This window comes from Zalophus californianus, chromosome 14 (genome assembly GCF_009762305.2).
Source record: "Zalophus californianus isolate mZalCal1 chromosome 14, mZalCal1.pri.v2, whole genome shotgun sequence".
NCBI lineage: Eukaryota > Metazoa > Chordata > Mammalia > Carnivora > Otariidae > Zalophus > Zalophus californianus.
The window spans coordinates 70,291,804-70,312,676 of NC_045608.1; the positions used below are offsets into that span (position 1 = coordinate 70,291,804).

At 42.0% G+C, this 20,873-nt stretch overlaps 1 protein-coding gene across 4 annotated transcripts; it reads left to right on the top strand.

Annotated features, from left to right (window-relative positions):
• The first annotated feature begins 784 nt into the window (after positions 1–784).
• Positions 785–18,595, top strand: ELAC1 (elaC ribonuclease Z 1). 4 transcript variants are annotated; one of them, XM_027577627.2, is made up of 5 exons: positions 805–874; positions 3,060–3,205; positions 4,717–4,881; positions 11,450–11,917; positions 13,368–18,595. In XM_027577627.2, the coding sequence occupies exons 3-5, from the start codon at positions 4,725–4,727 to the stop codon at positions 13,832–13,834; spliced, it is 1,092 nt and encodes a 363-aa protein (XP_027433428.1). In that variant the 5' UTR covers positions 805–874; positions 3,060–3,205; positions 4,717–4,724; the 3' UTR covers positions 13,835–18,595. The 4 variants fall into 4 exon arrangements, with proteins under 4 accessions (XP_027433426.1, XP_027433428.1, XP_027433429.1 ...); XM_027577625.2 differs by lacking the exon at positions 3,060–3,205 and having other exon boundaries at positions 785–874; positions 13,368–18,594; XM_027577628.2 differs by lacking the exons at positions 805–874; positions 3,060–3,205 and adding an exon at positions 1,256–1,388.
• Positions 18,596–20,873: the final 2,278 nt, after the last annotated feature.

Consider the following 20,873-nt stretch of genomic DNA (forward strand, 5'->3'; position numbering starts at 1 on the left):
TCTTCTGGTAGTTTCAAAGACCCCACAGGCACAGCACCTCTATTCCTGTTATGAAGCTGCTGGAAACTTTGACTACCTCAAGTATGTCGAGCAAAAATCAGTGCCATTTGGCACTGCATAGGAGCTTGAAATACCCTTTTTATTTTTTAAGTTGGAATTTAAACCGAGTTTTTTGTCTTGGTGGTAATCACCACGTGTAGTTTCTGCACAAAGCAGGCCCGGGCTTTTCACTCGTGCGTCCAGCAGGCTATGCTGTGCCCAAAGAGAACATACCTGCAGTGCTTGTGTGAAAGCGGATATTCCAGCCTATCCCTAAATAAAGTGGAATAGAACGGAGACTCGGGATCTATAGTAATGCTGCTATGAACTCTGATTCAAAGGCACATCGCTTTTTCTTACAGCATCGCTGACTTAAACGTTTAGATTTAGTGATTAAGAGACAGAAAGATTCATCCCAGCGAAAGACTAGAAAATAAACATATGCAGGAACAAAGTATCGGGGACAACACTCTTCGAGGAGCACGTTGGAAAATATTACACGGAAAAACAAAAAGCAGAACAGTAAACGTTTCCCCTTTGGGGGCTCTGGTCCTCACAAGTGACCACTACCACCTCACCCAGAGAATTGTGCGGGCGAGTGAAGGCGGACGGGGAACCAGTGGGGACCAAGAATGCGCCTGCAGTCACCGCCGAGCCCACCAGGCCGGCCCGGCCGGGCACCACCGAGCGCGGACCTCCGGCGCGTCCTAGAGCGGCCACAGGCGGTCACAGCCCGCGGCGCACTTCCGCCCGCGCCGGCGCCGCCCGGTGGACGGCTGGGCCTTGCTGCGGGCCTGCGCCTCCCTCGGCTCCTGCCGCGGGCCTCGGGGAGTGGGTGAGTGGGACAGGGCGCGCCAGAGAGGGGCGGGCCAGGGTCTGCGCCGCCGCCTGCTCCGCGTCCGCCGTGTAGGCCGAGCCGCGCGGGCGGGCAGGCTTCCTCCGGACCCGCGGGCCGGGCCCGGCTTGGAGGACCCAGGCCCGGGGAGCGCCGGCGAGCGAGGACGCGCCTTGTCTACCCCCGACCCCGAGGCGGGAGCCCCCAGTCGCCCCGCGCCCCTGCCGCCGCCCACCCCTCCTTCGGGAGACAGACATTGACTTGGGGGAGAGCCTGGGCTCGCAGGTGGTCGGAGACCTGGCCTCTGGCCCTGACTCGGCCTTGGCCTCTCCATTTGTCTCTTCCCGGGCCACGGTTCTTTCATCTCTAAAATGGAGGAAGGCAGTATCCGCCCTCCCTGCACCACGGGGTGATTGCAGGGTTGGCGCTGCCTGTATGGAAACTGGTTCTCAACCTGGCCGCCTTTAGAGTCACCTGGGAAGCCTTCCAGATGCTGAGTCCCCAGAGTCACCAGGTGATTGTGATGTGCAGCCGGGACGAGAACCACTGTCCCGGGGAGTGTCAGGTGACAGTGTGTGGTCCTGTGCTCTGCTCTCGACCGGAATGTGCACTTGATCCAGGGTGGATCATAGCCATGAGAAAGCAAGCGGCTGGTTTTATGTTCAAGAATACTGGGACCAAATCTGGTCTGGTTACTTTTAATTCTTCTTGCCTCGAATGGTGCATGTCACAAAACATGAACCATTGATTAAATACATTAATTTCTGATTCCTTCCCGACCTCTTGGAAGGGTTTTGATTATTTGGCTCATTTTTAAACTTTTTATTATGGAAACTTGCAAACATAGGAGAATAAGATCAATCTTGTTTCATCTGTTAACCCTCACCTCACTGGATTATTTGAAAGCAAATCTGAATGTACCATTTTATCTGCAAAATACTTGTTTATGTTTATAAAACAGTAACTCCTTTTTAAAACAAAGCCATTATCAATTTAATAAGCATTTCATGTTATCATTTATCCAGTCAGCGTTTACGTTTCCCCAATTGTCTCCTTTTCTCCCAATTCTCTTTTTCAGTTTGTCCAAATTGAGGTCCAGACAAACTACACATGCCACGTTTGGTTCACGTCTTTTCTACTTCATTTAATCTCCTTACGGCTTCTCGATTTTTTTCCCTTGTATTTTACTTGTTAAAAAAAAAAAAAACTTCATTTGTTCTGTAAAGTTTCCTACATACTGGATTTTGCTCCTTCCATCCCTGTGGTGTCCTTTAATAAACTGGTGTTTAGGTTACAGTTTTTTTCAGATTCAGGTTCTACTTTTTGGCAAGAAAACCTCATAGGGTTATTGTGTACTTCGTACTGCAACACACTAGGAGTTAGATAAGATCTTGTTTCTCTTTGTGGTGTTAAGATTGGTCAATGGACCTTTTCTGTACAGATTGCACTGCAGGGTAACTAATTGAGGATTTACAGAAGGATGCCAGCTAATAACTTCAGAGGCATGAGAGAATATCACCTTTTGGCAACCTCTAATGAAATAGTGAATCCTGGCAATGAACATTAGTGGCTGTTAACATCAGAAAGAGAGACAGCCAGTAGCCTGTGCTTCCTGATGGAAGTACCAAATACCACTTATCAAGTATTCTTGGATAATGGGTGCAGGATATAGACCAAACAAGATTGCCCATGAGTTGATAATTGTTGAAGCTCGGTGGTGGTTATATGGTAATGCATTACACTAATCTCTCTACTTTTGTGTTTGAAATTTTTCATAATAAAAATTTTTTTTTAAGACTGACTACTTGACTAGTGAATTCAGGTCAGCCTGATCTGTCCTTTGTCATTCTCCATTAGCCTTTCACCAAGTGATTCTCAAACCTGACTGCACGTTAGAATCACAGGGGAAGAATTTTTTTTTTTTAATACTAAAATGCATGTCTTACTTGCAGAATTTCCTTTTTAATTGTTCTGTGATGAAGCCCAATTATTGATAAGGTTTAAAAGCTCTCCGGGTGATTCTAATATGCTCCAGGGTTCCGTACCAGTGGCCTAGATCCATTATTTGTTAAGGATTGCAAAGTGATTATATTTTATTATTCCTTCTGCATTTATTAGCTTTTAAAATGTTTAACTTTCTACATTCTATTATTCTCACCTCTGTTGCAAACTGCAATCCCAACAGGAAAGCCTCTGCAAATTAAATTACCTAATTATCAGAGGAAGGCTTGATCTTGGAAGTGAAAGTGTGGCATAACACATGGAAGGGACACTAGCAATTACCTAAAACCTGTGCATGGGTTGGAGCGATGTACCATCTGTGAGTGTGAGGTGTGTGGGGGGCGAGGGGGTGGGAGGGCTGACTGTATCTTCAAACGGTAAGAAAGATTAGGTGATACGTAGTTTAAAAAGTACGTTCAGCCTTATGACACATTTCTTTTAAATAATATTAAATAAATTAAGTATAAAATACATTTAAAATAAAGACATCAGGGCACCTGGGTGGCTCAGTCGTTAAGCGTCTGCCTTTCGCTCAGATCATGATCCCAGGGTCCTGGGATCGAGCCCCGCATCGGGCTCCCTGCTCAGCGGGAAGCCTGCTTCTCCCTCTCCCAGTCCCCTTCCCTCTCTCGCTGTGTCTCTCTCTGTCAAAGAAATAAATAAAATATTTTAAAAAATAAAATAAGGGGCGCCTGGGTGGCTCAGTCGTTAAGCCTCTGCCTTCGGCTCAGGTCGTGATCCCAGGGTCCTGGGATTGAGCCCCGCATCTAGCCCTGCATCTAGCCCCGCATCCTGCTCTGCAGGAAGCCTGCTTCTCCCTCTCCCACTCCCCCTGCTTGTGTTCCCTCTCTCACTGTGTCTCTCTGTCAAATAAATAAATAAAATCTTAAAAAAATAAAGACGTCAAATACTGTTCATTGCAACCAAAACCAATCCAGAGATTTAAAAGGAAACCACTCCCTACCATCACCATTTTAATCACCCCTGAGATAACCAATATTAACAATATGGTGTGTATCCTTTGACGCAGATCTCTGTCTTATGTAAATGCAGAGGTTCAGGGCATTGTAAAAATGAGATCATGCCATAGCCATCTATAACTTTTCTCGTCATCCCTCCAGGACAACATTTACAGACCTGACTTAACTGCAGAATAAATAGTTCATGGAATGAATGTACAATAAAATATTCAATCATTTCCCTATTGAAATATATTCAGATTGCTTCCAGATTTTAGCCACCTTAAAAGTACCACCAGAAACATCATTGTATATAGGTCCTTTATTTCTGTAGGGTAGAGTCCAAAACATGGGGTTGCTGAGTTAAAATGTGTTGTTATTAGCAGTATCATTATTATTGGTAATATATATTGCCAGCTTACTCTCCCAAAACATAAAAGTAATATATACCTCCACCACTAGTAACAAGTGTACCTCCCCTGTGCTTCACCTATTCATTCTTCCCTCCTTCTCCCCAGACCACTGTCAACCATTGGTATTTTTACCATCTCCATAGTTTTACCTTTTCCAGAATATCAGATAGTTGAGATTCAACAATAGTTTTTAGTTGACTGGATTTTGCAGTTTTTTAACTTGTTTGTTTTTGTGTGTGTGAGCAGTCATACAAAGTTTGGTAACTTGTGGTTTTAACTCACTAAGAGTTACTGAAATCTTACTTGGTATTTCTTTGGAAAACTATCAGAGAACAAGAATTCTGTCTCCTGAATATTTTACAAGTAATATTTATAGATAATGTAAATAACAGTAAATCTCACAAGAATGTGTTTTTGGTGATTTTGAGCAGTGATGTGTAATAATCCCTGGATGATCTTTTCATTGCAGGGTGGAAGATGTCTATGGATGTGACATTTCTGGGTACGGGTGCAGCATACCCATCCCCAACCCGGGGTGCCTCTGCTCTGGTCCTTCGGTGTGAGGGCGAGTGCTGGCTCTTTGACTGTGGGGAGGGGACCCAGACACAGCTTATGAAAAGCCAGCTTAAAGCAGGTTAGTGTGCATTCGGCTATCTCATTAAGACTATTTCTTATTCATTGTCTTGGCTCTCCTAGGGCCCTTTGCTCAGAAACAGCCCTGACAGTTGTATCCCACCTCAGTGCTAGAGCCCTGGCAAGATTTGGAAGGCCCTGAGGCATCCGGCCACGCCCACTGTATTTTACTTATTTAGTTTTTGTTCTTCCTATAAAGGTTGAGAGCAAGGATTTATATAAGCTTGGGGGGTGGAGGATGGAGTGAGATACATGAGGCATATTACATGGATACTCCAGAAGCAAAGGAGCAGCATACCTACTTATTTCCACCAGGAGGTAGTTGTAAGTATCACAAGAGGATACAAAGAACAATAGATGTTCAGGAGAGTGAGATGTTCTTTTTCATTTGGGATTATCAGGGAGGTATCTCAAAGAAGGTGACTCGTGAGTTGTTGAAGGAGGAGGAGGGATTCGCTGGGCTGGGGAGAAGATAAGCCTGCCAGCTAGAGGCCATGGTGTGAGCAAAGGCCCCCCAGAGTACTCCACCAGGCCGAGGAGTACAGCGGTGCAAAGCCTTGGCCCAGAGTCAGACCAGCCTGGGTTGCAGTCCCAGTTGTGTCTTGGCTTGTGGCCTTCGCAGATCAATGAACTTAAGCTTTATTTTCCTCATCTTGAAAATGAAGATAAAAGCTCAACTTAGGAGAGATGTTATAAGCATTATATATAATAATCCCTTCTCTGTACGGTTGTCTCTCAGTTAAATCTTAGTTCAGATACCATCTTCTCAGAGGCTTTCCCTGAACCTCTGGGGTTAAGTAATTCCTTGTTCATCCCAGGCATTCTGCTTCTTTGTGCTATTTTTATTGATTTCTTAGCATCACTATCTAAAATTGTTATTTAAATAGTTGTTTCTGTGTTTACTGTGTATTTCCCTGTATGATAAAGTAAGCTCAAGGATCATATATATACCTAGTAGATGCCTAATAAATACCTCTTCAGTTGATGCATGAATAAGGTGTTCAGCACTTAGTATGTGTTCCTCACTTACTAGGTCTTGATACATGATAGTTATTGAAATTATTCCTGTGATTCATCACAGTGTGTGGCGTTGATGACTAAAATAAAGTTAGTTCTAGCATCCAAGGATCTCTTATTCTAGTGGTGGAAACTGGTATGTAAACAGACCTAGTGTAATGTGATAAAGAGAACAGTGGAACTGCTTTCTAAATACTTTTGGAGCACCAAGGAGGAGGACGTTAGCTGTGTGTTCAGAGAAAGCATCCCAGAAATGGTCACAGTAGAGCTAGGATCTAAGAGATGATTAGAAGTTTCTCCAGGGAGAAAAGTAGGGATGGACATTCAAGGAACAGACAATGAAGTGAGCAAGAAGTAATAGAATTTCCAGAAGACAAGTGACATGTTTAGGGAATATTGAACCATCCAAATCATTGAGTGGTGGGCCAGGATAGATGAGCGAGAAAAATGCTGGGAAAAAGTGAGGGCAGACTATGAAGTCCTCCATGGTCTACTAAGGTATTTGGACCTTTTTATTCTATTGGCAATAAGGAACCATTAAAAGTTTCTTAGCAGGGGAATGACGTGGTCTGATTTGTGTTTTAGGACAGAGTTTTTCTATGGCAAATACACTGGGAGAGACCATTTTTTTGTTTTTTGTTTTTTTGTTTTTGTGTGTTTTTTTTTAATTTATTCATTTGAGAGAGAGAGAGTGAGCAGGGGGCAGGGCAGAGGGAGACTGAGAATCTCAGGTAGACTCCCCACGGAGTGTGGAACCCAACTTGGGGCTTAAGATCATGACCTGAGCCGAAACTAAGAGTCAGATGCTTAACCAACTGAGTTACCTAGGTGCTCCTGGGAGACACCAGTTGTTTTTGTGTGTTTTTAAGATTTTATTTATTTGAGATAGAGAGAGAGCACAAGCTTCAAGGAGGAGCAGAGGGAGAGGAAGAAGCAGGCTCCCTGCTGAGTGGGGAGCCCGATGCGGGGCTTGATCCCAGGACCGTGAGATCAGGACCTGAGCTGAAGGCAGATGCTTAGTGGACTGAGCCACCTAGGCGCCCTGGGAGAGACCAGTTTTAAGGCAGTTGCATTCATCTAAGAGAAGAGGGGATGAGTCTGCTGAAGCAGAAAGTAGGCATAAGGATGAAGATGAGAGACTCAATTTAAGAAATACTTATACAACTAGCAGGGGGTGGTAACTGATTGAATGTCTAGGTGAAGAAGTGAAGGACTGCAAGTTACAGTTATGGTGTCCCAGACCCAAATAGGAAGTCAAGAACAGAGCTTTGGAGGAAGGAACTAATGCATATTAGTTAGGACTCATGACCTTGAGGTGTACACAGTTCAACCTAAGACCCTGAGGTGAGGACAGATACTGTGCTTTATTTGCTTGGATCACAGAGGGATTCCTTTCATGAGAACTCTTAGGGACAAACAGGCTAGAGTGGAGGCTGTGATATTTCACATTTTAGACAGTAGGAATTGAGGTGGTGGGATGATTAAAACAGAAACAAACTGTTAAGTGTGGGGATAAGTCTTTACTTATTATTTAATACCTGTATCAGTTATCAGTGCTGCATAACAGATTATAAATTTCGTATCTTATTTACATTTATTATCTCATAGTTTCTGTGGGCCAGGATGTTTGGGCGTGGGTTGGCTGGGTTCTCTGCTTCAGGGTCTCACTGGGTTGCAATCTGTGTTTGGTGGCCAGGACTGAGATCTCATCAGAGGCTCACATGGGGAAGAATCTGCTTCAGAGATCACTCGGGTTGTTGGCAGAATCCTTACAATTGTAGGACCAAGGCTGCCACAGCTCCTAGAGGCCTCCTCTGGTTCCTGATCATGTGGGTTTTGCTTAGTGGTAGCTTGATTCCTTACTGCCAGCCAGGGAGAAAGAAACTCAAGAGTAAGCCTGCTAGCAAGATGGAATCTTATAATGTAATCACACTGTATCCCTGTGCCATATTTGACTGGTTAGAAAAGTCACAGGTCCCACCCACACTGAAGAAGAAGGAATTGTAGAGGGACATGAACATCAAGAGGCAGGGGCTGTGAGTACCACCTCATGTCTATTTGCTATAATATTTTTCTCTAATATTTTATAGCTATTTTATATATGTTTTAAGTAAACATATTGCAAAGCTAAGCCTCACAAAGAATACATAAAATAAAGCCTAAGGGAACCTTTAGTTTACTAAATTCTTATTGGCTAAAAAAATTCCTGGCCTCAGAGAGGAGGGTAAGATGGTAATCACAGAACATTATCTATGACATTATCTAGCATTTCAAAAGTCCCCAGTCTCAAACTGGAATGGAGTACCCTCAATTCATCTGGATTACTCTCAACCCAGTATGGACCTATCATTATTTGATTCATTGAAACCCTTTCAGCTTATACTCCTCCTGGGGTAATAATATTTTATGAGTTTTATAAGGAAGTACTTTTTATTTATCTAAACACACTTCTTTAAGCTTCCTTGGTCCTAATGTGCAAGCATCTGATTAGCAAATATGGGTTTGTCATGTCTATTTCTTCCATAATTTTAAAGAGTGAGCTTAAGCCTTTTTCTTCCCTTAAAAATGATTATTAAAAGTATTACAAAAGTGTAATGAAATGATTATAAAAAGTATACATACAGAGCGCCTGGCTGGCTCACTTGGAGGAACATATAACTCTTGATCTTGGGGTGGTGAGTTTGAGCCCCACATTGGGTATAGAGGTTACTTAAATAAATAAATAAAAACTTAAAAAAAAAGTATACATGCTCATTGTAAAAATTCAAACAAAGCAGAAACATAAGAAAAGCCTGATTTCCCCTTATAGGTAAAATTACCTTATAGGTAAAGTTTTTATAGTTGTAGATATGTTAATGGTACAGATGTATTTGTGTGTGTGTACAATTTGCATAAATGGTATCATACTAGGTGTAACCTGCTTTTTTTTTCAACTAAACAATTATATTGCATACATTTTCCTACGGCAGTAAATGTAACTGCATCCTCACTTAGGGGATGTTTGGTATTCCACTTCTCTGTGGATGATGTAGACCCTGGAAACTTTCTTATTCCCAAGTGAAAGGGAATTCATGTACTCTGCTTTCTTCATGTGATAGCATCTCCTAACTTTGATCATTATGGTTGCCATTCCTTCTCCCTCCAAAATCAAGTTTCTTGAAAAATGAAATGTTTGTGTTCCCTGAAACTGTGGTAACTGGGAAGCAATTTTTGACTTACTTTATTTGTCTCACTTGCTTTGGGCTCACAGATTGTCTTGGTGTTCAGTGTTGGCTTTGTTGTGCACTAGATAGGGAGAGGGCCCAGCACGTCTGACTTGGCATTTGTAAGGTCAGCGTGAGGTCATGACTCAATAACCATCATAGTTCTTCTGTCTGCAGAGGCCTCAGGTCACACTTAGGGGCGCCTCAGCAGCCCGGACAGCAGGAAGGGTGGGAGAATGAAAGGGTTCCAAGAAGTCAAAAGACAGTAAAAGTAAGGCCTAAAAAGAGAAAACAAAAAGGAGCATAGGGAGGAAACTTCTAGAGTGCTTCAGGATTCTCCAGATCTCAAATCAGCCTCTCCCCAATCTGTGGTTCCCTACCACCGGGGCCTGAGTTTGGTGTATCAACTCTGGAAGGCTTACTTGGAGAATACTTTTGCCTTGATGTCACTAGACAAATCACTTTACAATAAACTATTCTTATTCTTTTATGATAATAATAAACTGTACCTATTCTTTTATGGTATCAAATGTTTGAAATAGGTGGTCCTTGAGGCGAGGACCAGAAGCCCTCAGTTATACTAAAATTGTGTTAATTGTGATTGTTACTTTTGAAATGCCTTGGTGAATCTCAGAAAAATGCTAATGTGGCATCCTGCCACATACCAACAATAAATTCAGTTTACCAATGGCTAAGTCAAGTTACAACCGAGGCCAATATGCACTGAAAAAGACATTGGGTTAGCTCATGCTGAAAGGAGGTATGGGCCCACATACCTTTATACAACACTATAGGGGGTCTGCCCTCTGATCTACATTCTAGCATCTGTTGCCCACCTCCCCTCTGGATTCTTCACCCCGTCCTCTCCCACCGCCTTCTTTCTCCCTCCTGCCTCATCGTCTTCCTTTTTCTCCTTCCCCTTCAAACTCACTCAGACAGGCAGGCTCTTTCTTGGTTAGTTAATCTCTGTCCGGTCTGGAGTCCTTAAATGGCAGTTTGGGGTTCAGGTGTTGGTCAGGTTGGAGCCAGGGGAACATTTGTTTTGCTGGAAGTATATATTCGTTATGCTCAGAGGAAGCAGTAGAGGGCATTGTAACTGTCAGATGCTTTTGACATTTGAGGCCTATCTAGTTTCAGTGAACTATTTTAGTACACTTTCTTATTTTTCCTTTTTCTTTTCTTTTCTTTTCTTTCTTTCAGCAAGAAGATATGTAGGAAAATACTCTTTTATTTTATTTTATTTTATTATGTTATGTTAATCACCATACATTACATCATTAGTTTTTGATGTAGTGTTCCATGATTCATTGTTTGCATATAACATCCAGTGCTCCATTCAATACGTGCCCTCTTTAATACCCATCACCGGGCTAACCCATACCCCCAGCCCCCTCCCCTCTAGAACCCTCAGTTTGTTTCTCAGAGTCCATAGTCTCATGGCTCGTCTCCCCCTCCGATTTCCCCCCCTTCATTTTTCCCTTCCTACTATCTTCTCTTTTTTTTTAACATATAATGTATTATTTGTTTCAGAGGTACAGGTCTGTGATTCATCAGTCTTACACAATTCACAGCACTCACCATAGCACATACCCTCCCCAGTGTCTGTCACCCAGCCACCCCATCCCTCCCATCCCCCACCACTCCAGCAACCCTCAGTTTGTTTCCTGAGATTAAACATTCCTCATATCAGTGAGATCATATGATACATGTCTTTCTCTGATTGACTTATTTCGCTTAGCATAATACCCTCTAGTTCCATCCACGTTGTTGCAAATGGCAAGATTTCAGGTTTTTTGATGGCTGCATAATATTCCATTGTGTGTGTGTGTGTGTGTGTGTGTGTGTGTGTGTGTGTGTGTGTGTGTGTGTATATAAAACCACATCTTCTTTATCCATTCATCTGTTGATGGACATCTTGGCTCTTTGCATAGTTTGGCTATTGTGGACATTGCTGCTATAAACATTGGGGTGCATGTACTCCTTCGGATCACTACATTTGTATCTTTGGGGTAAATACCCAGTAGTGTAATTGCTGGGTCATACGGTAGCTCTATTTTCAACTTTTTGAGGAACCTCCATACTGTGGAAAATATTCTTAAACCTGCAATACTATGTAATTTGAAGATCTTTTATGAAAAAAGTTCTATCTTATTAAAACCATAAAGCCTGTCTTTCTTGCTTCTAGAATCATGTAGCAAAATACAAAGAAATAAGTTTATGGTGATAAATAGAACTCTAAATTCATTTTTCTGCTTTCTATGTAAGTTGTTATACATGTTTTAAGTAGCATTGTATGGGTTTTTACTTCTGGAAAAATTCCCAATTTTATTTCTCTGCCTCAATCAAAAGGGAGAATTACCAAGATCTTCATCACACATCTTCATGGAGACCATTTCTTTGGCCTTCCTGGCCTCCTCTGCACAATCAGCCTGCAGAGTGGCTCTGTGGTCACCAAACAGCCTATTGAAATCTATGGCCCTGCTGGGCTTCGAGACTTTATCTGGAGAACCATGGAACTCTCTCACACAGAGTTGGTCTTCCCCTATGTGGTCCACGAGCTGGTGCCTACAGCAGATCAGTGTCCTACAGAAGAACTAAAAGAATTTATGCACGTGAATAAAACAGACAGCCATCCCAAAGAGGGACAAGGAAGAACTATCCTTTTAGACTCAGAAGAAAACTCATACCTTCTGGTTGATGACGAACAGTTTGTTGTAAAAGCATTTCGCCTCTTTCACCGAATTCCCTCCTTTGGGTTTTCAGTCGTGGAGAAGAAACGCCCAGGTAAACTCAATGCACAGAAACTAAAAGACCTCGGTAAGTGGTGGTTTTTGTTTTGTTTTTTTTTTCCCTCCTCCTCATCAATTAAGCTGTTGTTAGCTGAGGCTGCTAGAAGTATCATAATAACCTTCCTTTCCTGTGTCCCAGGCCTAAAACTGACATTTTCTCTGCTCATTTCTCTTGCCTAAAGTTTGTTTATTAAGGGAAATATGTGGGGCCAAAAGATGCTATTCAGACCAAAACCCAAGTATATATGTGAATCCTTTTCTCTTCAGCTCCCTGGATCCATATTTTTAGCTAGCTATCTTGGTTGGCAGGGTGGTGGTGATTGTCTTAGGTCTAGGCTTTTATGTTTTCATGTCTTCCTTTTGAAGTATGTTTTCAGTGACCTCTTTGCTCTGAGAATTTTTGTCACAGTTCTTAGCCGTGCGACTGCAACCAGCTACTTTCAGGGTTTTCCTTCTTTATCAACCTTGCCTACTCATTCAACCTTGATTAAGTTAATTTGGTGTTCAGAACACCACGCCTCAACTGTTTCAAACTCCTCGTGGGCGGGAGCCAGCACGCAGAGACAGACTTGGGCCCGCCCTGAGGCTTTGTGCCTCCTCCATGCCAGGCCGTTGTGCGCGAGGGGGTCTTCACCTCTCTCGGAGCAATGCCTAGGTCCCTTCTGTCCCCAGCATCGCCTCCTTCCTTTTCATGGCCACGGCAGAGCCTGCAAAAGCATGATGGTGTGTTTTGTGTATTTGTTTCTTTATGCAGTCTCTTCCTTCTTCTCCGACTAAAACAAAATACTAAATAATGAAGAGAAATGACTTAGGCAAAGGTATTTTTCTTACCTAAAAGCCTGTGGAAATACAATTATATTGGGAAACTTTAAAATGACGCCTGCTGGAATTAGTGAACACATTGTGTTTGTTTATAGATGTTGTTCAGAGTGATGGTCACATGTTGTTCTAGATGAATATAAGGTAATTAATAAAAGGTTTACCAAACCTACAAAGATTGATTATGTATGATTGCCAGAAATGCTCCTTGCTCTTGTGATCCAAATGATCCTCTCAAACCATTTTTTTATTATGTTAGTCTGTAGGTACTTTGTTATTATTTAAATGGACTCATTAAGTTTACTCAAACATGAGCTTAAGTAAAGCAGTCTCAAAAACTGTTACTCCATTCACAGCAGAGAATCAAAGCTGGCAGCTTGACTATGAGAAGGTCTTAGTCTTAGTGGAACTTAAAAGCTTAAAGCTCGTCTGACACATGTGCTTGGAAAATGTTTTAAGTAGTAGGGCATCACTAATATCAATAGCCAACACTGAACTTTTAAAAATGTATAAATATTCCAGCTTTCCATGAGTAGTAAAATATTTATAACAATTAGGAAAAGAATTGGATGCCTTTTCCGTTTGCTGTGCTGTTAGACTCTCTTAACAAGTCATAAATTCCAGTCCCATAATGTGATGTTATCTGCCTCCATCGTTAGGTGTGCCACCAGGTCCTGCCTATGGGAAGCTGAAAAATGGAATTTCTGTTGTTCTGGAAAATGGAGTTACAATTTCTCCCCAAGATGTCTTAAAAAAGCCTATTGTTGGAAGAAAAATCTGCATTTTGGGTGACTGTTCTGGGGTTGTGGGTGATGGAGGAGTGAAGCTGTGTTTTGAAGCAGACCTGTTGATCCATGAAGCAACCCTAGATGATGGTCAGATGGACAAAGCAAAGGAGCACGGCCACAGCACACCACAGATGGCAGCTGCATTTGCCAAGCTGTGCCAAGCAAAGAGGCTAGTTCTGACTCACTTCAGTCAGAGGTACAAGCCGGTTGCCTTGGCCAGAGAAGGAGAAACAGATGGGATCGTAGAACTAAAAAAGCAAGCTGAATCGGTGTTAGATCTCCAAGAAGTGACTCTAGCAGAAGACTTTATGGTGATTGGCATTCCGATCAAGAAATGAACCCAGTGTTCCAGAATGCATCCTCACATGTCTGTGAACATGTTCCTGAACCAACAGTCAAGTTGGTTGTGGTGGTGGTGGTGGTGGTTGTGGTTGTGGTTTTGGTCTAAGATTATTTGGGTCCTAATAATCCTCAACAGGATAGAGCTGCATTGCTGGACTGACTCAGCAGTGAGAGGGAGCAAGCTTTTTGATAATAAATCATTTTAAAAAGAAAGAAAACAGCATCCTTCTTAAAGTCCAAATTTGACAAAATGATAGACTATTCAGGTATACTTTCTGTTGTGCGGCGGCTGCCTCACATATAAGGCAGCACCCCCACAAAGTCCTGGGCTTGCTTCTGCCCGTTCTATTGCTGTTGCTGGCAGGTACATAGGCTCAGCCTTCCTGGCTAAAAGTGGTGTTTTAGCAGTTTGTTGAATCTCTTCATGTTATTAACAGAATAGAGAAAAATGTAATGAGACATTATACATGCAGGATTGAAGCTAGCATATTAAATCTTGATTTGTTTGCTGGAATACTGAATGCAGGGTCAAGGTAGGTGTTTATCCTTCAATTAATGCCTTTTTGGAACTTTCTGGTTCTAAACCTGTGGGTCTCAGCTAGGGGTGACACCATTCCCATAGAAATTATGGGGATGTTTCTTGTCAAAATGACTGGGAGGGGGTGCTGGATAAGAGTACTATTAGAATTTAGTCAGTAGGGGATGCTAGATCCTACAAAGTTGGGGTCAGTCCTGTACAGTGAAAAATGATCTCACCCCAAAATGCAGATTGTAGGCCTATTGAAATACACAGCAAAGTTAAAAATTATACTCCCAATGGGAATATACTTTATCAAAATTAGTGACATGAATTGAACTGGTTAAGTCAAATTCTTTTTTTTTTTTTAAATATTTTTTTTTTTATTTATTTGAGACAGAATGAGAGAGAGAGAGAGCACGTGAGACGGGGGAGGGTCAGAGGGAGAAGCAGGCTCCCTGCTGAGCAGGGAGCCCGATGCGGGACTCGAACCAGGGACTCCTGGATCATGACCTGAGCTGAAGGCAGTCGCTTAACCAACTGAGCCACCCAGGCGCCCTGGTTAAGTCAAATTATTGAAACAAACATTAGAGAACTAGCTAAGTGAAGATGTTGGGATTGTAATATCGTATCAAATATTTGACAGAAATGAGCCATGAACTGTAACTTATGAATCTGGAGGTAAAGAAATGATATCTATTAAACTGGGGTTTAATTTATGTGTCCCTCTTAATAATTCTTTGAGCACAGTTTTAATAAGCTAGCTTTTCCTTCTGAGCTGCCTGCCACCTCCCTTCTGTCTGCCATGGGATATCTCTGACTCAAAATGGATTACATGGAAAGCTAATCTCAAGCACAGATTCATTCAAAAGGATTTCCTCATCACAGTTTGGGAAACACTTTATGTTGTGAGTCCCTCTGGAAGTGTTCTAGTGCCCATCGATACCAAAAAAATAGTACCGCTTGAATGATCACAAACCCATCTTTGGTGCCAGAAAGACATGATTTCAGAGTCCCATTCTGTACCTTGTGGTCTGGTGCAGATTACTTACTCTTTGTGAGCTTCAGCTTGCTCATTTCTAAAATGGGAAAGATAATAAGACTGTGTAGGATTGCTGTGAAGATTAAATAAGACAGTGCATAAAAGGAACATAGCACATTGCTTACAGGTGTTGAGAAGTCCTGCAGTAGAGGGGCCTGTCAACTGTTTCGAACCCGTTTCTCAGTCGTGTTTCACCACATACTATCTATTAACCTTTCAGGAACCTTGAGAGTTTTATAGTAGACATGTTTAGAAATTCTATCATGGTATATACTGTTAAATTCTTTTGGGTTCTGGGGCTTCTCTCATAAAAACTTTTGCCTCCTGGTTGGTTCTAGAGTCCCTAGAGTAGTGATAATCAAGATGGGTCTAGTTACTCAAGATCTCAGTCATTCTGAAGCAGTTTCCAGAATGGTCTGATTTTACCCTACTCTAGACTCTTGGACTACCAAAGTTTGACCAGCTTAAAGTGTATCTTGGTTTCTGAACTCAGTTAAAACAAGCATTTATTAGATGCCTAACGTGTGCCCAAACCTGTACATCCAGGAATGGCTGGTAGTACTACTGTATGGAGCTCTTGAGGGTAAAGACTGTATCTTAGTCGCCTCTGCATTCTTGGAATTACCCATTCATAATAAACACTCAGAAATGTTTATTGAATGAAATGAGGCCTTGATATCATGACTGCATAAACTTTAGGACCTTAAGTTTAGGACCTGAGCCTAGCCCATTTCATTACTCTATTTGTCCAAAAAATTTTGACCACCTGCTTGGTGGTGCCCTGTTCAACTGAGTACCAGTTAAGTGCCAGTGCCAGTGCCAGGTTTTACTGTGTTGGGACTACGTAAGTGAATATAAGAGAAATTTTAGGCTCACTGTCTAGGTGGTAGGTACTGATAGTGAAAAACAAAAGTAAATATACAGGTCCTTCACACACTCTAATCTTCTAGCCTGGCACTCTCTTTTGCTGTTCTTGAGCATTATTTGGCAGCTGACTTGAGCTGTGCCCTAAAGTCAGGCCTTACCAATATATGGGCTAAGCCCTCAGAGACCATGGGAATGTGGGAACAAATTGATACAATGGATGAATCAAGCATAGGGTATTGATCCATGGTGAGAATTGCTTCTTGGGCTCTCTTCTGGCCTAGAATTTTGTTCTTAATGGTAGGACACATTCTAAGAATTTGTGGAGCTAGAATTAAGAATGAAGCTTATATTGGACTTCCCAGAGCCTGTAATCTGCTCATGGTTGTATGACTCTTAAGAGTGGATTGGAAAATGTATTGTGCCCTAAACTTATTTGATCACCGAATCCTCTTTTGCCAAGGGACATCCTGGAACACGGAGAAATATTACCTAATACTTCTCAAAATTATTATATTTACATTTTTTACCAGTACAACTTAGTGACGTAATGAATTCCATATCTATGCTTAGTATTTTCCTTATCCAAGACTGGCTTTCCAATGGTCAGGAATCTATAGGTACCTGCTTACTTTAGATTTCTAATTCTCAGAAGGTGTTTAGACTTGCCCAAATAGACCCCGGATCTGCTCTGTTTTTCTAATACCCATGCTTCATTAATATACTTCTAATGAGATTTTATTATAAAAAGCAGCATACACTTGGTAGATAATCTTTTTTAAGGATTCCAGAAAGAAGATGATTACTCATAATTCTACCACCCCGAGAGCAACTACTTCTCATTCAGTGGTGTTCAAATGAAGGTGTGAGTCAGTATCAGTCAAGGTAGTACGTAGGCGGACAAGGTAGTATGTGGGTGGACAAGGGTGTGTAGGTAGGCAAAAATCCTTGGGCTGTGATTCCAAAGCCTCTAATTCAGTTGGTCAGGGGCGGAACCCAAGGGTCTGCATTTTTAGCAAGCCCTCTGGGTGGTTCTGAGATATATGGGTAGCAAACCACACTGGGAGAAAAAACTCTTCTTCTATGCACTGAAAAAAAAATCGAGTGTGCATAGATATTTTATATATATTTAAACATACTATGTTTATGTATGTGTGTATGTTTTTACATGTAGGGTGACCTCAACTGTTCTTCTCATTTAACGTTATGAGCATCTTCCCACGATGTTAACTGTTCTTTGAAAGCATGAATTTAATGATTTTATTGTATTCCATTCTATAGATGTAACATAATTTTCCTACTTTGGGGGCATTGAGATTGTTTTCCATTATATATATAAATAATACTATCATGAATATTCTTGGGCATAAATCTTTGTATCTCTGAATATTTCCTTAGCATTGATTTATTGGACGTTCAAAACATCTGACTTGTTTTAGACTCTGCGTGGGAATCACCCACTTGTTTTCTAGCTCACACTCTGCAGCAGCATGAGAGAGGCCTATTTCGCTACTCTGTGGGTGGATGATATAGTTCATCAATTAATGACCTTTCGAACACTTCTAAAACATTTGTCTTTTAAAGATTATTTTGGCCTCCTAGTGCAAATAGCTTTATTTTGACTTTGAACTAGCACATGTAATTCAACTGTAATTTCCTTGAATATTCTTGTGCCAACTTCAAAATTTGAACAGTTTTTACTTAATGGGGTACAAGTCCTATGGCTTCAAGTATGTTTATGACTGATGTACAGGGAAGGTACTTTTGTCCTCACAAAGATATCAATTTAGAGTGAAATGTAGTGGTTCTGTCCTTATTGATTGATTTGTCAGGGAATGAATGATTCAGAGTAATTTTTCTTACATGGGAAGAATAAAAAGGAAATGCTAGTAATGCTTTGAATGTTCTCTCTTGGCAGGAGAAGAATAGAGTTTGGGCATGGTGAGACATGGGGTAAGATCAAGAAATTCTTTTCTTCCCTAGGAGAAAGTAAACAATGCTTAAAACTAGAAAATAAATAGCACTTTAAGCAAATCATGTTAAAAAGAAAAAAGAAGGGTGTAGTAAATACCAGAAGAATAGTTAAGAGTGGAGGAAGGGATCCTTAGTGGAAGGTGCAAGGGGGTATGAGGGGTATGAGGAGGGATGGTCGGAGGACTACTGTTTTTTATAAGCCTAATAGTAGTAGTTCTATTTGCTATTTTGCATGATTTGTGTGTGTATATATTCATTTAGTTTAAAATTTATATTAAAACACACGTAGATACGATCATCCTAAATAATCGTGTCAGTTGCTTATGGGTGCTCCAGCTATTTGACAGTTCCTCTCAAGCCTTTTGAACATTCCAATCTGGGGCACCTGGGCGGCTCTGTCTGCTAAGCAGCAGACTCTTGGTTTCGGCTCAGGTCATGATCTCAGGGTCCTGGGATAGAGCCCTGTGTCAGGCTCCCTGCTCAGCAGGGAATCTGCTTAAGGATGCTCTCTCTCCCTCTGCCCCTCCCACTCACACTCTCTCTCTCTCAAAAAAAAAAAAATCTTAAAAAAAAAAACAAAACATTCCAATCCTTTCTCCATACCGCAAAGTGATTTTTTTTCAAAATGCAAATCTGAGGGCGCCTGGGTGGCTCAGTTGGTTAAGCAACTGCCTTCGGCTCAGGTCATGATCCTGGAGTCCTGGGATCGAGTCCCGCATCGGGCTCCCTGCTCAGCGGGGAGTCTGCTTCTCCCTCTGACCCTCTTCCCTCTCGTGCTCTCTCTCATTCTCCCTCTCTCTCTCAAATAAATAAATAAAATCTTTAAAAAAAAAAAAAACAAAATGCAAATCTGAGCCTAACAATCCCCCTACTTAAAACTTGCCTTGCCCACCCTTTCCAACCTAATCTTTCTTCACAGTGCCATTCATTTTTGCGGCTCCAGCCACATGGGCCTTGTTTTTAGTCCTTTGTCAGAGGTTTCTGTTGTTGCACCATCTTGGGGAACTACTCCCTCCGCTTGGAATGTTCTTTCTCCTTCCCACAAGTTAACCCTTACTGGGCCTTCAGATCACAGCTCTGCAGTCACATCCTCAGAGAGACCTTCCCAGACTTCCCACTAGGTAGCTTATTACTCTAATAGCACCTGCACCCCACCTTCCTGGTGTGACACTCATATTTTCGTTTTGTTTGTTTGAGTATTTGATTAATGTTCCTCTTTCCCGCTAGCACTGCAAGCTTCCTACTGAGCAGAACTGTGTCTGATTTTGTTGCCTTTTGTGCCCTAGCTCCTAGCTCATTGCCTGGAGCATACTAGGGACTCAATAAATAGTAGTGACTGGCTCAGTTTTCCTTGCCATCCTGTTCTATTAGGATACAATACCTCATTCTCCTAGAGATTTTTCCTGATCAATATTAAAAACAAAGAAAAATCCTCACCCTTACTCTCTGAACTAAAATTGGAGAGGAAAAGAATGGTTGTCTGACCTTAATGAGGCAAATCCTTATAAACAATAATTCTAAAGCTTTAACTTTGTGTCCTATATATGCAGACAGATACCTAGAGTCAGAGAAAGGGCTGGAAAAAGTTTCTGTGCCTAAGAAATTGGGAGGTTGGGTTTTGCTAGGCATTGAAAAGTCAGAGCGAAGGTAATAAAGAATGAGAAGAGAAGGCCAAGCCCCATGCAGGGTAATGAAACTGTGGGAGAACCTTAAAAACACAGATGTCTGACATTCAGTGTGTTGGTGGCTGTGTTGCTTGAAGTAAGTCCCTCCAATTCCCCCAAACTGTCTTTGAAGTCTGATAGACACATAGGATTTAGGGAATCTCTCCTCAACGCTGCACACCAAAGGAGAACAAGTTCTGAATTCCCTGACTGGGTTGACCTGGGTGGAAAAGGGACAGCAGAGGGGCATCTGGGTGACTCAGTCCATTAAGCAGCCGACTCTTTGTTTCAGCTCAGGTCATGATCTTGTGGTTGTGGGATCCAGCCCCGAGTCAGACTCCAGGGTCGGCTTCAGATTCTCTCTCCCTCTCCTTCCAACTCATGCGTGCTGTCTCTTTCTCAAATAAATAAAAGGGACAGCAGAAAGGAGAGAGTGAGACAACCCTAAACTAGTATATACACAGGAGTTGGAGTCAGGTGAACACAGAGCCTACATCTCCCAGGAATTTTCGGAAATTGTAAGGAGAGCATTGACCTTTATGTAATCTATGGAAGGGGGAAGCAGGAGAGGTGTTGAGCCACGTTCATGTGTATCTTAAAGGACAGGGCCACTTTAACAGCTGGATATAGATATTTCTGTGCCCTTGACAGACATATTCTAAGGATTAAAAAGCTGTCATATCCAGGATAATAAGGAAGTTGAGGGGGGGGTGCCTAAGTTTACCCAAAGTAAAAAATATTTCCACTCCTAAATAAAGCTGACTGAGAAACTGTTGCTCAGATGTCAGCATGCTAATTATACACTCAGCAGACATGGCAGGTACAAAGATTAAATTCACCCACGAAAAAGTAAAAGGGGAAAGGCAAGGGATCGAGTTTCCCAGCTATATAAATCCCCCTATAACTGCCAGAAACTGGGCAACCTCAGGTAGAGCTAAGCAACATTTAGTTCGGTGTCACCAAGTGAAACCAAG

Bases quoted from the DNA above. Each gene is read 5' to 3' on its own strand.
- ELAC1 (XM_027577625.2), top strand. From the start codon at position 4,725: ATGTCTATGGATGTGACATTTCTGGGTACGGGTGCAGCATACCCATCC. The intron at 4,882-11,449 runs GTTAGTGTGCAT...CTCAATCAAAAG, and splicing joins GAAAAGCCAGCTTAAAGCAG to GGAGAATTACCAAGATCTTC. The intron at 11,918-13,367 runs GTAAGTGGTGGT...CTCCATCGTTAG, and splicing joins ACAGAAACTAAAAGACCTCG to GTGTGCCACCAGGTCCTGCC.